Raw genomic sequence first — 14679 nt, 5'->3', positions numbered from 1 at the left:
CACCTTATCTTTTCAGGTCCTTCTCCAGTAGGCAGAGGCTCCTGGTCAAGAAGCTGCAGGAGTCTCTCTGCCTCAGCTCTCTGCAGACAGTCACCTAATATACAGCCACCTGGCTGTACCAGGGGCATGGCTCTGGGAGGGGGTCTGTGGACATGTAATCCCATAAGGCAAGGAGTTCTTCAGGTGAAGCCCTGCCAAGCTTCTCTGTCATTTTAGACCAAGGAGAAGTAAGAATTTAGAATTAAGAGTCCATCAAAGCTGGAACAGCTCTTAGAACAAATCCAACCTCCTTGCTTCTCCCATTTATAGATGGGAACACCAAGGACTAGGATGGGGCAGGGATTTGGTTCAAGCACATCAGTGGTAACCAAGTATAAGAATTCAGGATTCCTTCCTCCCATCCTTGCATGGAAAATGCTGATAAAAACAAAACAAATACTTTTTGCTCCCTTCTTCATTATTTCAGGCTCGCCAAGAGATACCTCCCTGGCCTCCACCAACACACACACAACTAATTACATGGGAAGATGGGAAATGGAGAAAGGACTTTCTGTTATTGGTAATTAGAGTTAATGACTTGGAGAACAAGGTAGTTCGGTGTAGAAGCTAATATGGAAACATTTCTAATAATGTTGATTAGAATAAGACATGAGCATACTGAAATGCATGTCTTAAAAAAGGGTATTAGGAAAATTCACTTATGAAGCATGCAAATCCCAAAAGCCTCACAATAATTGTAGTACATCAGGTGTGTACAAGAGACGTCTTAGGAAGGACAGCTCCCGGCTGCACATCTGGGCATGAAATGTGAAGTGAAGGAAGCAGCAGGATAACTCAGCCAAGTGATCCTACGTGCAGGGAGCCGGGACCTCTCGGTTCGTGCCACAGAGAGACCACACTCCTGTCCTCCATCACAGGGGGACGCGCCCAGATGCTGCCGGGCACAGCGGAACTCTCAGAGCTACCATGTGCCATGTGCAAAGGGCTGGCCTGGGACAGCGTCTGTCTTTACCTGGGTCAGGAGTCAGGGCTCAGCCTGTTCTCATAGATACAATCTGTCCCGTCATTGGCAGAGGACCCACCCCACACTGCAAGTTCTTTCATCAGCAGTTAAGCACTGGCGGGGGGGGGGGCCCACTATGCAGTGGCCAGATGACAACTCAGGCAGATGGCAATGATGTAGATACACTCGGTTTTCCTTCCTTAGCCCCTGTTCTGCACTCCAGCTTTGGGTTGTGGGTACTCCAAATGACAGGAGCCCTGAAGGAGGCGGTACAGGGTGCCCAGCCATACATACTGGAGTGGTCAGCTCTGGTGTGGTTATGGGGGTGCAGGAGTTGTTCAGTTTCACCCCACTGCCCAAGTCAAAGTCACAGATTTTCACTGGAGACACCTGAAAAGGAAAGCCGAAAACAAGGTTACAAATACAAGAAACCCAAGGGCAGGAGGAGACCAGTGTGACTGTGACACACTTACCCCCTCTCACTCCCTCCCCTCATGTAGGAGGGGGGGCCTCTCACTGGCTCACTCTTACTCTTGCCCTCGAGGATGCATTCTCTCTCCCTCTCTCTGTCTCTCTGTCTCTATGTTTATATGGCCACCATGCTGAAGCCCAGCTTTATCTGTTAGGTAATGTTTGCTGTCCTTGGGTTAACTAGAAATCACCTGAGGATTTATCCTAAGGTGCCCTCTGCCCCACACCCTTCCTCACTTCCTAAGGAAAAACGTGTACGCTACGTGGTGTCAGACTGCTGTGCACTTAGTAAAACAAGCAGGAAGCCTATGGAACTCTTGCCCACAAATGACAAATGACAAATGATGGTATAGGTTGCAGAATCTGAGAAGTATGTATTCCTGAAAGACTCCTTGTGGCCTGTTCAGTGCAGGGCATGACCTCCGGTGTCTCAGGGTGACCAACTTGTCTTTGCTTGCTTGAGACTTTGTTGTTTGGGCACCGAAAGTTATGTATCCTGGGAAAGCCTACAGGCCCAAGCAGGCCGGGATGGCTGGTCACCCATACTGGATGTTGCCCCTGAAACCACAGACAGCATTAGTCATCTCTGGAGCCAACTGGGAGGGCACTTTGTGTGCAAGCAGGAGAGTGGCCTGCGTGGTGGAGGCAGCCCAGTGAGCCACTCCAAAATGCTGGTTTTGGGAGTCCCAGCTTTAGCCGTTTAACCTGCTAGGGAAGCCAGGACAGTCTCTCAACTTTTCTTCCTCCCTTCCTTTCTTTCCTTTCCCTTCCCTTCCTCCTTCTTCCCTTCTTCTCCTTCTTCTATTTTCTTTTCTTTTTCACTTAGCCTCTCTGTTTTTGTTGTGGTGGTGGTAAAATATGTAGGACAGAAAATAACCCAGTGGCAATAATTACATTCATACTGTTGTGCAACCATCACCAGTATCTGTTTCCAAAACTCTTCCATCATCCCAAACAGAAACCATTTGATAGTAATTCCCCATTCCCCCCTCTCCTTAGTAATGTCTAACCTACTTTCCGTCTGTATGAATTTGGCTATTTCAGATATTTCATGTAAGTAGAATCACACAGTATCTGTCTTTTTGTGTCTGGCTTATTCCACTTAGCATACTGTTTTCAACGTTCATCCATGATGTGGCGTGGATCGGAACTTCATTCTGTTGTACGGCTGAACAACATACCATCGTATGGACAAGCCACATTTTGTTTATCCATTTACCTGTTGTTGATGGACACTTGGGTTGTTTCCAGCTTTTGGCTATTGTGAATAACGCTCCAATGAACACTGATGTTCAAGTTCAAGCCTCTGTTTTCAATTCTTTTGGGTATTAATACCCAGGTGTGGAATTGTTGAGTGGTGTGGTAATTGTGTGTTTAGCTTTTTGAGGAACCGCCAGAATGCTTTCCATGGTAGCAGCACTATTTTACACTCCTACCTATTTTTTTCCTTCTTTTTAAAATTCTAACCATCCTAGTAGCTGTGAAGTGGTATCTAATTGTGGTTTCAATTAGCATTTCCCTAATGACTAAGGACATTGAGCATCTTTTCATATGTACAATGGACATTTGCATACTTTTTTGGGGGAGAAATTTCTATTCAAGTCCTGTGCCCATTTTTAAACTTGGGCTGTATTTCTGATGTCGAGGTTTAGAAGTTCTTTATACATTTTGGATATTAAACTCTTATCAGCTACATTATTTGCAAACATTCTCTCCTATTCTGTGGCTTGTCATTTTGTTTTCTTGACAATGTCTTTTGATGCTCAGTCATTCTTAGTTTTAGTTTTCAACCACAGAAAAGGGGCAACAATCCTGCACCATTAAGATCAAATGAAAGGATAAAAGACATGAAAGCATATTGTAAATCAGAGGCAACAGAGTGGTTTAGAACGCCTGTGGAGTTCTGGGGTGAGACCACCTTAGTTTTAATCTATACTATTTATCAGCTGAGTATAAGTGCCAGGCACAACGTAAGTACTCAAGAAATGTTAGCTAGGGTTATTACTAATAATCATAATGATAATAGTGACAAATCATAAAGTCTTCTGCCAGAGGCACTGACGGGAAATCACAAGATCTTATCTGAGCTAACGTATTACTATCCCCACAAAAGAGCTGTAAGTAGCAGGCTGGCTCCCACGTTCACTCGAAGCCATTCCTGCTTGTGAGCTATCCCTTCAGTCAGACCAATATGTGTGTTCATATGTATACACTCTTATACGTACGCAGAGCCATGAATGTGTGCTGACAGGGCCTCAGTCCCTCCAACAAACACAGAATTTGTCAAATTGATACATGCTTACAGAAGGGCAAACACTTCCATTTACTAGTAGGTTGAGGTAAAGTTTAGAGTATGTGGCATCTGTTCAACACCAAATGTAAGTGTTTTCTTATTAATGGGCACCTCTGGAAACAAAAATGGAAACAGAAACCCTTAAGAACTTGCTTCCTAATTATCACTTCAAGTGGTGGACACTAGCTGGTGTGTGTACCGTAACACAAACATCATTTTTAGGCAGAGATTTGCTTCCCAGAAGATTGAGTTGTTGTTTACGACTCACATCAATTGCTCTAAAGACTGGACTAGAAAACATTCGTTGTGTGCAGGTCCCATGTATTTTATAAACTCTCAGGCTTAAGCCGATCACACTATTGATAAAGAGCAAGGAAGAGACAGGGAGGAAGCCAACTGGGAAGGCAGAAACGCCACACAGTAGGCATAACATTCTCACAGGTTCATAACAATCAGCTCAGGTTGGTACCCGAGGCCGATGGTGCTGCTAACAACCCAAAGGAAAGTGGAAGTGGCTTCCCCACATCAGTGTAAACTGTAATCTCCCAAGTCAGCCCTACGTACCTTTTCTGGAGACTCACACAATATATTTTCTGGCTTCAGATCGCGGTGAGCAATGCCTGAAATGACAAAGAGCAAAGAAAGGGTTAACATATGCACATAATTATCAAACATTCCACACACAATTAATTTTTTCCAAATGCTGTTGTTCGCAGATTAATTCCCAATTATGGTACATTAAAAAATCAACGAGCTGCAGGAGGCAGGAGTAACCAGAGACGAACCAAAAAGCACAGTTGATTCTGCAAGCTCTTTCGAAGCCAAAGCTTTAGAAGTCTGGCAGGGGTAAGTTGGGCCGAACGAGTCCCAGCCAGCCTACTCCTCAGCACCGCAGGGACGACCAAGAATAAGAAGCTAATATGAAGCAGAGCAAAGAGCCCTGCAAATGGCCATGCCGGGACAGCAATGCAGAAATAATTAGTGCCTTGTTTAAGAGCATCTGGGGAGACTGAGGCTGCTCTACCTCATTTCTTCTTGGGTGGCCAATGTGTATTAAAGATGATTCCCTAAGCGGGACTCCCTGAATGGTCAGAGCGCCAAGTGTTAGTTAACAAATCTTCCAAAGCTTGTCCAATCCCTTTCTCACCCGTGCTGCATGTCCAAAATAGTCATGCTAGAAGCACAGCAAGGACTGCTTTGGCCGAGGGTGCTGTTCTTAAGAGACACCTGCCCTGCATTTTGACCAGACCTCCTGCAGATAGCAGCTTACTCCATGAGGCGCTCAAGGCTGCTGACCTGGCCAAGAGGGCACCTGGGGGAAAACCACCTTCTGACCAAAGACAGGGACAAAGAACCAACTCATGGGGCCATGGCGGACACAGAAACCTTGATCCCTCTTTCCTCCTGCAGAACGCACAGTTCAGAGACAGAAAGGCTGGAAGGTTGAGCGAGAGCCAAACAGCTAGTGCCCAGAAGTACTGGAAAGTAGCAGAGGATTCATGGAGTAAGATGGAAAAGCAGAATCTGCTTTCCTAAAACTCCCTCAATGACCAAGTTCTTGGGCAGCCCTCCGATTCCCTGGTAGGAGGCAGAGGCCCAGCCCACCCAAGGCACTTCGTGAGGGAGGGAAAACCTGAGCTCCAGCAGGCTGAGTAACTTCATCAGTCACCTAATTGAATGAGAACCCAGAGCAGCTCTGTCCAGGCTGTACAAATTGAGTCGGGCTACAGCTTGCTGCACTAAAAGTGAAAGATATTTTCCATTACAGCAAGTGCTCCCACAGAAGGATCACGAGCCACACATGGAGTCCTGCTCTCCAAATAGGTGCCGATGGCCCAGTTGTCCCCCAGCCTGAGAACTGAGCGCCATGCCGTAATAATGGGCCTGCCTTTGTGAGCACACCAGCCATCGACCTGCTCTGGTTCATTTCCCAGAGGTTAAGCTGCAGTGTGTCCAGTATTTAAAAGTGTGGAACTTGTTTCAGGGCTGACCCATTCTTGCCCAATTCATCTTCCCAGCGTGAAGTTATTTAGAAAACAGCCAAGTTCAGCTGGAAATCGTTTTTCATCCCCTCCAACTTCAAGTCACATGCGCAGCTGGCCAGCTAGATGTTAACAAGCACTTCAGAACTCCTAAGACACAGCAGCTCAGTTCCCTTTAGTGCATTCTTCTAAAAAAATTAAAAAATAAATAAATAAAAAATAAAACCGCCTTTACCCCCCTCTAAGGTATGGATCTTGCAAAAAGCGTGACCCAGTTTTGCAATCTACAGAGGCAGCTTGGGGAACAGTTGTAAATCTTTGTCAAGCAGGTGTTACCTACATGCATCCCAGCTTTCAGAAACAGAACTAGTGCTATTCATCATGCGGGGGAAAGTACAGATGCCCCTCCTAGGAACTTTTGTCCCACGTGCAAGTCAGGTGCCCAACATGGGCACTGTCGACACGGAGATCTCCCTTTAGCCATGGAGGGAAACAAGGCAGGACCAGTGAGGCTGAACTTCCTTGCACACATGCCACCTGGGTCTGCGCTGCTCTGTGCACCCAGCATGCCTACAAGTGGTCTCTTGCAACCAGTGTGGCTGGCCCGTACCCACAATAGCGGAAGGGAGCAGAGTTAAGTCCCAGATTATTCGTTCCACCCACATCCCCCACCAGACACAATGCTTTATTTTAAGGGAATTAATATTAGGAATAAAAATACTTCTGTCCGGCAGGGGTTAAGGGTGGAGGAGATAACATTACTGAGCTACTAAGTGCCGGGCACTTTGCTCCAACTGTGCTATACATACACAACACAGACACAGGCTGCACGCAATTCCGTAAGTGAGTTAGAATAGTGCCTAACACTGACTCTGTGAGTGTTAACTACTGTTGATGATGTAACTCTCTCTCTTCACACCATCACTCTGTGGGTTGGCATTATTACCGAGAGAGCACACAGTAGGTAAAAAGTGAAGCCAGAATTCATTTTTCCGTGGCACTGCTGTTAGGCAAATTTAAAAAATATAATAATCAAGGGTGCCTGGGTGGCTCAGTCGGTTAAGTGTCCAAAACTTGATTTCAGTTCAGGTCACGATCTCATGGTTCATGAGTTCGAGCCCTGCGCTGGGCTCTGCACTGACACAGCACAGCCTGCTTGGGATTCTCTCTCCCTTTCTCTCTGCCCCTCCTCTCTCTCTCTCTCTCTCTCTCTCAAAATAAGTAAATAAACATTTAAAAAAATGTAATAGTCAAACATATTTATGGAAATCAAAAACATTTAATTTGCAAAAAGATTTAATCCACTATAAAAGTTCTGAAATAATCAGTTTTAGATAAGGGACTGTTAACTGAAGTGTAATTTGGACAATAGCAACCCGTGATTTACCATCGCGATGTTCAACAGATACCTCAACCATGTTAGTAGAAAAACGCATTTTCCATTTATGACAAACAAGATACAAAACTAGATACATACTATCATGCTGATTCTGGAGAGATGTAGGTGACCTATGTTAAAGACTAGAAAGAGTAACACCCACATATCTACACTGGAATAGTAGTGTTATGATGAGGCTTGCACTCTTCACTAGGACAGGAGAAGGAGATCATCCATACCCACACGCTCACACATCTTGTTCAACATGAAATTTACTTTTTCCTCCCTGCTCCTTCCCCTGTGTCCCTCCCCTTCTTAAAAGCGCCACATCTGCCCACCATCCACATCAGAAGCCTAGTGCCATCCTGGTTTGCTCCCTCACCCTCATGGGCGGGCCTGCCGGCTGTACCAGCTCCTGGCCCAGCTCCTCTCCCTCCGTCCTCAGAGGCTGGCTGGCCCAACCCAATCACTGAGGCGAAGGCTTGGTTCACCTTTGGTGTGCAGGAAGTCAAGGGCAGCAGCCACATCCCGCACCACTCGGCTGGCTTCTCGCTCATTGAAGTGCTTCTGCTTCTGGATGTGGGCCAGGATGGAGCCTGGGGAGCAGAGGAGACACACAGCTATGCCTTTTCGGGCCTTAGGAAGTATAAATTCTCAGAGGCCAGTTTTCACAAGTTTGGGGTGGGGACACAGGCTTATTCATCACTAAACGTCCAGCACCCATTTGGTACCTGGCACCGAGGAGACACGAGCACAGAACTGGATGGAACAGAACTGCACTGCTGTCTTCTGTACCTGCCCATGATGAGCACAGAAGGGACAGCAAACAACTATTTAAATGACCAAAAAAACTAGCACCATCAGGGCAGGTCTGACTTATGAAATAAGAAAGAACTAAAAGTGAATCCACATAGGGTTGGGGGCCTCTCCACAGGAACTTTACCTCCGCTGCATTTGATCTCAGATCCAAACAAGAGCATGAGCCTTTAAACAGAAATTCCACACCCTCACCAGATATATAAAGGTCTAGAAAAAGGGGAGAAAGTACTTTCCCTCTGAATTTTCCTATTTATTATTAATATCATTGTTACTACTTTGTTGGCAATGGCTAACATTTATTGAGTGGTTACTATGTGCCAGGCACTAAGTAATACTCTTGAACAGATTATCTTAGCCTCACCATAACTGTATGAAATGTACAAAATACAGCTATCCCCATTTTACAGGTGGGGAACCTGAAGCCAAGAATGGGTAAGCCACTTGCTAAGATGACACCCCACTAAGTGGAGGCATGAGGACGTAAGCCCACTAAGTCTGACCGGAGAACCTGTGCACATCCCCTGAACCAGATGTGTGGTCTGACTGCTGGGGGCATGGGCTGCCCTGAGCCATCCACAATCTCTTTTCCTACTGGGTCTAGCCTCAGTAGGGTTGCACTCTAAGCAATACGGTTATAGATGACCCCTAGCATTTCAAATGTAATGTCTCCGTGTTGTTGGGCAGGGCAGGAGCACATGGCCTGGCTCCATGTGGTCTATGCTCACTCCTGGAAGCTGGAGGTATCATCTCTGTATCTTAAAAATGGCACGTGTTTACTTATCGCTGGTTTTTGGCATGGGGAGGGGATGAAAGATCTCTCACTTGCCAGATTAAACAATGAAAGGATCCCAGCATGCTAAGGAACATTGCCAGAAAACTGGCTCCTGGCTAGGTCTCAGGCTTGCTCTACTCTAGTGAGTCTCTTGCTTCCAAATTTGTTCAAGCGGAAGATAGAGAGTGACATGCTACTTCTTCTAAGATAGCCTCCAGTACACCCTATAATTTTCATAATATTAACAGCTGACAATTATTGACCCCTTAGTGCCTATGGGGCACTGTGCGAAGCATTTCACATGAATGATCTCATTTAATCTTCAGAGCTATCAGAGAGGGTAGGTACTGTCATTATCCTTATTTTATAGATGAGAACATTGTTTAGAAAGGTTTAGAAAGGTTATGTGACTTGCCCAAGGTCACACAGCTAGTAAGTGATGGAGCTATACTTAAACTCAGCTTTACTGGTTTCTAAAGAATGCTCCCTTAGCCACCAAACCCCTCCACATGGCCCTCCACTCAGCTCCAGATAGCCTCCCTAACCTGTACCCTGCAGATCTGTCCTCGGGCTGGATGAATGATGGTGAGGGCAAGGGCTCCTCTATCCCCTTCTCTACGTCAGGAAAGCAACTTCAACAGACATTCCAGTGACTATGTGCGTGGGAGATGGCAGTAGTGGTGATGGTTAAGAGTGGCATCTTTCCATCTGAAGGATCCAGATTCTCAGGCCTCCTCTCTATCCTGGGTCTATGTCCTAAGCCATGGGACCCTCCGTTCCTCTGGTGAGCCTTTCTGGCCTTCACAATGTATGCAAGAGCTTCCACCCCACAATTAATTTAAATAGAGAACATGTCAAAACACTGGATTGATAAATTGATAAGTAAATGTATCTATATATGAGTCCTATTATAATGAGAAGGCATTTTTAGAATGCCCACACAGGTGACATTCTAGGCTCTGCAAAATGCTAATTATCATCCTTCCCTCCGGCCTCCCTTCTCCCAAATCAAGGGCAGTTTTAAGTCCTTCATCCTTTTTATTAGCTTGACTCATTTTAGAAGTCTCTGGGATTCGTGATGGATGATCACCGTTCTGGGTCTTAATCAGAAGTCCAAACACATACTCAACAGTAAGTACCTCCTTGCAATTTCTCAAAGACCAAGTAAAACCTTGTGTCATCTTCAAAGAACTCAATCAGCTCCAAAATGTTCCTTAAATAGGAAAACAAAAAAAATAGGAGGAAAGGGGGAAAAAAAGAAAAATGGTATCATATATTAAAGCCCGCTTACAAATATACAATGAAAAAAAATTCACAACGCCCTGTAGCAGGGCAGAAATCAGCTTCAAATCAGAATGCTTATTAAAGACCCATGTTTGAGAAGTAGCCAGTGGTGTTAGCAAGACTCAGGTCACCTTATCTTTCCATAATGTTCGGTCTCTGGTGTTTTCACCAAGCCTGTGCTGTCAAACCCCAACCCTAAAACCCACTAGGTAGAGTTATAAAAAAGTCCTGGTCACATTAAACTGAATAAAATCTGCAGCCGACTGGAAGCAATTGCGGCTAATAACACTGAATAGTAGGTGTGTGTCCTGGAGGCAGGCAGCAAATAATTACTTGCCCTCCCTCTTGCCCATAAATCACGGGGCAGTATTTACATTGCCTGGAGAAAATGGAAACATCTGTCAAATAGACTTGGGGCCTAACGTGGGCACCGCTAGACCCTAACTGCTAAGCGCTGCTTAATGAAACGGCCGCGTTCCCGCCACCGCAGCACTTGTGGCCTTCCCCGGTGAGCACTCTCTGTCTGCCTGCGCATTACCGGGCTCTGCCAACAAGGTCGTCTTGTAACTCAGGAGGGAAGCCACCAGCCTGGATATCGGAGGTGTTGGGGGCTTTTTTTCTTTTAAAGAACGAAATAAACCAAGTAGAGTCTCTAATGCTGAACTCAGAAGCTGCAGGGCTGAAAATAAAAATCTGTCCCTCATAAAAAAATGCTGACCACTTTGGGAGACACCAGGCTTTTACTGGTGTGAAGGCATCCAAATAAGATGACTGAAATGGCCTGATTTGAAAGAAGATTGTGGAGGTAGCGCCTGGAGTTAAATCAACAGCAGCCCCCGCCCTCCAAGCTTAATGACAAAGCCATCAATACCTGGCCGCTGGCTCCCCGCTGACCCTGCTGTGCAGGGAGAGAGAGTGGGAAGCAGAGTCTTAGAGGTGACCCTGATTTAAAGCCACCGTGGGACAGCCGCTCATTTGGAGCTGGTGGTGAGCAGGCTGAGGCGGGGCTGGAGACCACCTTGGCCCAGCTGTCCAGCACAGTGCCCGGCAGCTTCTTCTGCCTGAGCAGTGGCCACACAGACACAGGTATGCTAGGAATGGAACACATCCTCACCTAGTCATTACAGCTGGGCCCTAAAGTTGCGTGTCAGGGGACAGACACTCCGTCGGCCTGGTTCCCACAGGCACTTGAAAGAAACAGAATCCCAATTTTCTCCCAGCCCCTCACTCAGATTGCTCACTCTTCCAACTTGCCTGTATTGTTATTTATAGTATTGCAGCCTGAACAGAAGCAAAGGCCACTACTGCTTCTGTCCCCACTCTCTCTCTTTAAACACGGAAAGACAGAAGGAATCCTGTGCAGTTGTAGCCAAGGAGTGAGAGCTAAATGCTGGGGTCGGGAGGTGGTGAGAAAGAACTTTTTCTGCGGCTAAGTATCCCCCCAAAAGAAGTAGCAAGTAACCCAAGACTGTACTCACTTGTTTCCTTGGCACTGATAGAGCGTCTCCACCTCTCGGAATACCCTACTCCGACTGTGCCCTGCTTGTTTTTCGATGATCTGTGGGAAGAATAAAATCTGTCATACCCACCTGACCTCAAAACATGTCTCAGCAGGATCCCTCTGGGAGAATGCAAGGCCCAATTCAGCCCACAGCCGGTTTCAAGCACAAGCCTGGAGTAGACCCTGGCACTGTGACTCTGCCGGCAACACGACAGACTGGCCTGAGGGATTTCCAGCCTGGCTGGGCCTGTTTGACTCTGGCCAGGCAAACACGGGGGAAGCCATGGGGTGGTTGCCCCCAGCTGCCCAGGGGAGACTGAAGCTGCCGGCAAGAAGATAAAGAGCTACCTCTACCCAGCTCCTACCCCAAGGGCATCTCTTCCTGCCTTAAGGGTAAGATTTACAACCTCCACTGAAGGACCTCCCAGGGTTGAAGGAACAGCAAGGGGGATGGAGGACACAGTGGAGAGGGACTAAAGCTCCAAGGCCCAGCTCAGACCCCACCTCTGCAATTCTGCAGAGAACGTGCCCTTCGGCAGGCGCTGCATTAGGCACTCCATTAAGTAATTCAGGTCCCTGGTCTCAGTTAACTCTTACAACACAATCCCAAAAGACAGGAAGAGGTCAAACATTCTGCCCACAGCTCTGATAAGTGGTGAAAGGGTTGCCATTCCAGTCCAGAGCTGCCTCCAAAGCCCTTGCTATCCTATCCCTGTCTGTACCCTGTCCAGCTTCTCTCAGGGAGCTGAGGGGAGTTGTCTCTCCCTCCCGTACCTGGGGGTGCCTGGCAAGTACGAACTGAAGGGGTGAGCCAACAGGTGAGCAGGTGGTTTAAGTAGGGAGGGACTGGTTAGCTCCAAACACCTCCATGGACCCCTCCCGAGCCCCAGACCACCGCAAGTCGCACATGGGGGCAAGTCCTCTGCAGAGACGGCTCTGCTTTACAGTCCCACATGCGGAGTGGGCACAGCACAGACGACGACATCCTGCTCCTTCATTCCAAGGTTGCTATATTCAAATCACTCCTATATGCTGCAGCACAAACACCCATGTCCAGGTGTAATGTTCTATACAAGTCCACGTGTGTTAGTAAACCACTGCGGGCCCATTTCTAAGCAGAGAGGTGCAGTGCCGGGGCAAAGAAGCTATTCGACTTGTTCACTCACCTAGCATTTCGCATCAAAGTCAGGAAGAACCTTGTAGCAGGCAAGTTATTCAGCAATGGCATTATTTTCTCTGCAGAGGTAATGGACCCCTGCTATCAGAGGTGGGGGAGCAGAACACAGGCAACTATTTGAGGAGTTATGGAAGAAATTCAGGACCAGATTATCCTGAAACTCCATTCCAATCCTGAGACTCTAGGATTTGTCAGTTGGATGCCTGTAGGGAAGCCCTAATAAAACCAATGTTGTGGGGCCATGCTGGCAGAAGTAGTACATCTCTAGGGAGCCTCCAAAGGACAGGAGAGATGTGGGCCAAACTGCTCAATCCAAAGAATTACCAAGCTAGGGTCCTGTGTTTGCACCAAAGATGCTGGGGGAGGCACGGAGGGCCTGGTTTTCCTCTTACGATCCAACCCCAAAGAAATAGGTCTGGATGGATGCATTTGAAAATCAATTTGTATTTGTGATTTATTGCCACACTTAAGCATATTTTTAAAAAATTACCTGTAATTTATACTGATGTTTCCAAAAAGGAATTGAGGTAATACTTTCGTTACCATATGAAGCAACACTCCAGCAACAAGGACTATGGCTTAGCAGAAGTTTTGCCTTCATTAATCCACAGCTGGGACTATGGACAGTTGGTTAAAAGAAGAAACACTTCTTTCAGAAGCCACTTTGGCTGGGTTTGCCTGTATGAGGCAGCGCTTTGACCTGGGCGTTCAGGTAGATGATGGGAAATACACCTGAATTACCCCTTTGGATTTAATGTGACCTTGTTTCCAGATTAGTGGTTCCCAAACTTTGGTGGGTGTAAGAATCACCTGGGGAACTTGGTAAAACAACAACAACAACAAAACAAACAAACAAACAAAAAAAACCAAAGACCTAGACCCTATCCTTTATCAAGAAACTGGGTCTCTGCGCTGTTAGCTCTCTAGATGATTCTGATCCACACTAAATGGAAAATGGTCCTAAATAAGGGCTTCCCCAACATCAGCAAGTGTCAGAACCACTTGGAGAGCTGGCTACAATCAAACTGCTGGGTCCACCCCTAGTTTCTGACTTGGTAGGTCTGGGATGGAGCCAGATAATCTATAATTTCTGACAAGTTCCCAGGCAATGCTGACACTATTGGTGCAGGAACCACACTTTCAGATCCATCCCTTCTTCCACGTGGAGCTGGCAAATGGAGGCACAGAGGGGTAGAGTGAGCCACCCCAAGGTCATGCAGCAAGGAGCCACCTCTCCTGCCCCAAAGCTGAGTGCTCAGTCCTCATTATTATACTATACATCACTTTACAGCATTTTATAATTTGTAGGGTCTCTAAATCTACCAGTTCATTTTTATTTTCATCTTCATAACCACTCCATGGGATAGGAAGGGCAGGTATTATTGTGTTCATTTTAGAGATGTGGGAACTGAGGCTTAAGCAGGTTCAGTGACTTGCCCAAAGTCAAGTAGTAGTTTGTTAAAACAGAGATTCATGGGGCACCTGGGTGGCTCAGTCGGTTGAGCGTCCGACTTTAGCTCAGGTCATGATCTCTCGGTCTGTGGGTTCGAGCTCTGCGTCGGGCCCTGTGCTGACAGCTCAGAGCCTGGAGCCTGCTTTGGATTCTGTGTCTCCCTCTCTCTATGCCCCTCCCCCACTCATGCTCTGTCTCTCTCTCTGTCAAAAATAAATCAACATTGGGGCGCCTGGGTGGCGCAGTCGGTTAAGCGTCCGACTTCAGCCAGGTCACGATCTCGCGGTCCGTGAGTTCGAGCCCCGCGTCAGGCTCTGGGCTGATGGCTCGGAGCCTGGAGCCTGTTTCCGATTCTGTGTCTCCCTCTCTCTCTGCCCCTCCCCCGTTCATGCTCTGTCTCTCTCTGTCCCAAAAATAAATAAAAAACGTTGAAAAAAAAAATTTTTAAAAATAAATCAACATTAAAAAAAAAAATTAAAACAGAGATTCAGGTAGGCCTTCTAATTCCAAATCTGGTTGTCTACTCCCTGAAGCTTACTTTATTTT

General features: G+C 46.7%; 1 protein-coding gene across 4 annotated transcripts in view; it reads right to left on the bottom strand.

Annotated features, from left to right (window-relative positions):
• MKNK1 (MAPK interacting serine/threonine kinase 1) overlaps nt 1–14679 on the bottom strand; it is a 31994-nt gene that overhangs the window by 5948 nt on the left and 11367 nt on the right. For all 4 annotated transcript variants that reach the window (XM_049617256.1, XM_049617255.1, XM_049617257.1 and 1 more), the window contains exons 6-10: nt 11481–11560; nt 9858–9931; nt 7619–7723; nt 4332–4387; nt 1298–1393 (exon numbers count right to left, since the gene is read on the bottom strand). In XM_049617256.1, the coding sequence (XP_049473213.1) occupies nt 1298–1393; nt 4332–4387; nt 7619–7723; nt 9858–9931; nt 11481–11560 (411 nt within the window). The remainder of the gene's footprint in view (nt 1–1297; nt 1394–4331; nt 4388–7618; nt 7724–9857; nt 9932–11480; nt 11561–14679) is intronic.

This window comes from Panthera uncia (assembly GCF_023721935.1).
Source record: "Panthera uncia isolate 11264 chromosome C1 unlocalized genomic scaffold, Puncia_PCG_1.0 HiC_scaffold_4, whole genome shotgun sequence".
Taxonomy (NCBI): domain Eukaryota; kingdom Metazoa; phylum Chordata; class Mammalia; order Carnivora; family Felidae; genus Panthera; species Panthera uncia.
Note: the sequence above shows the minus strand (reverse complement) of the source record. Positions and strands in the feature narration are given on the sequence as shown.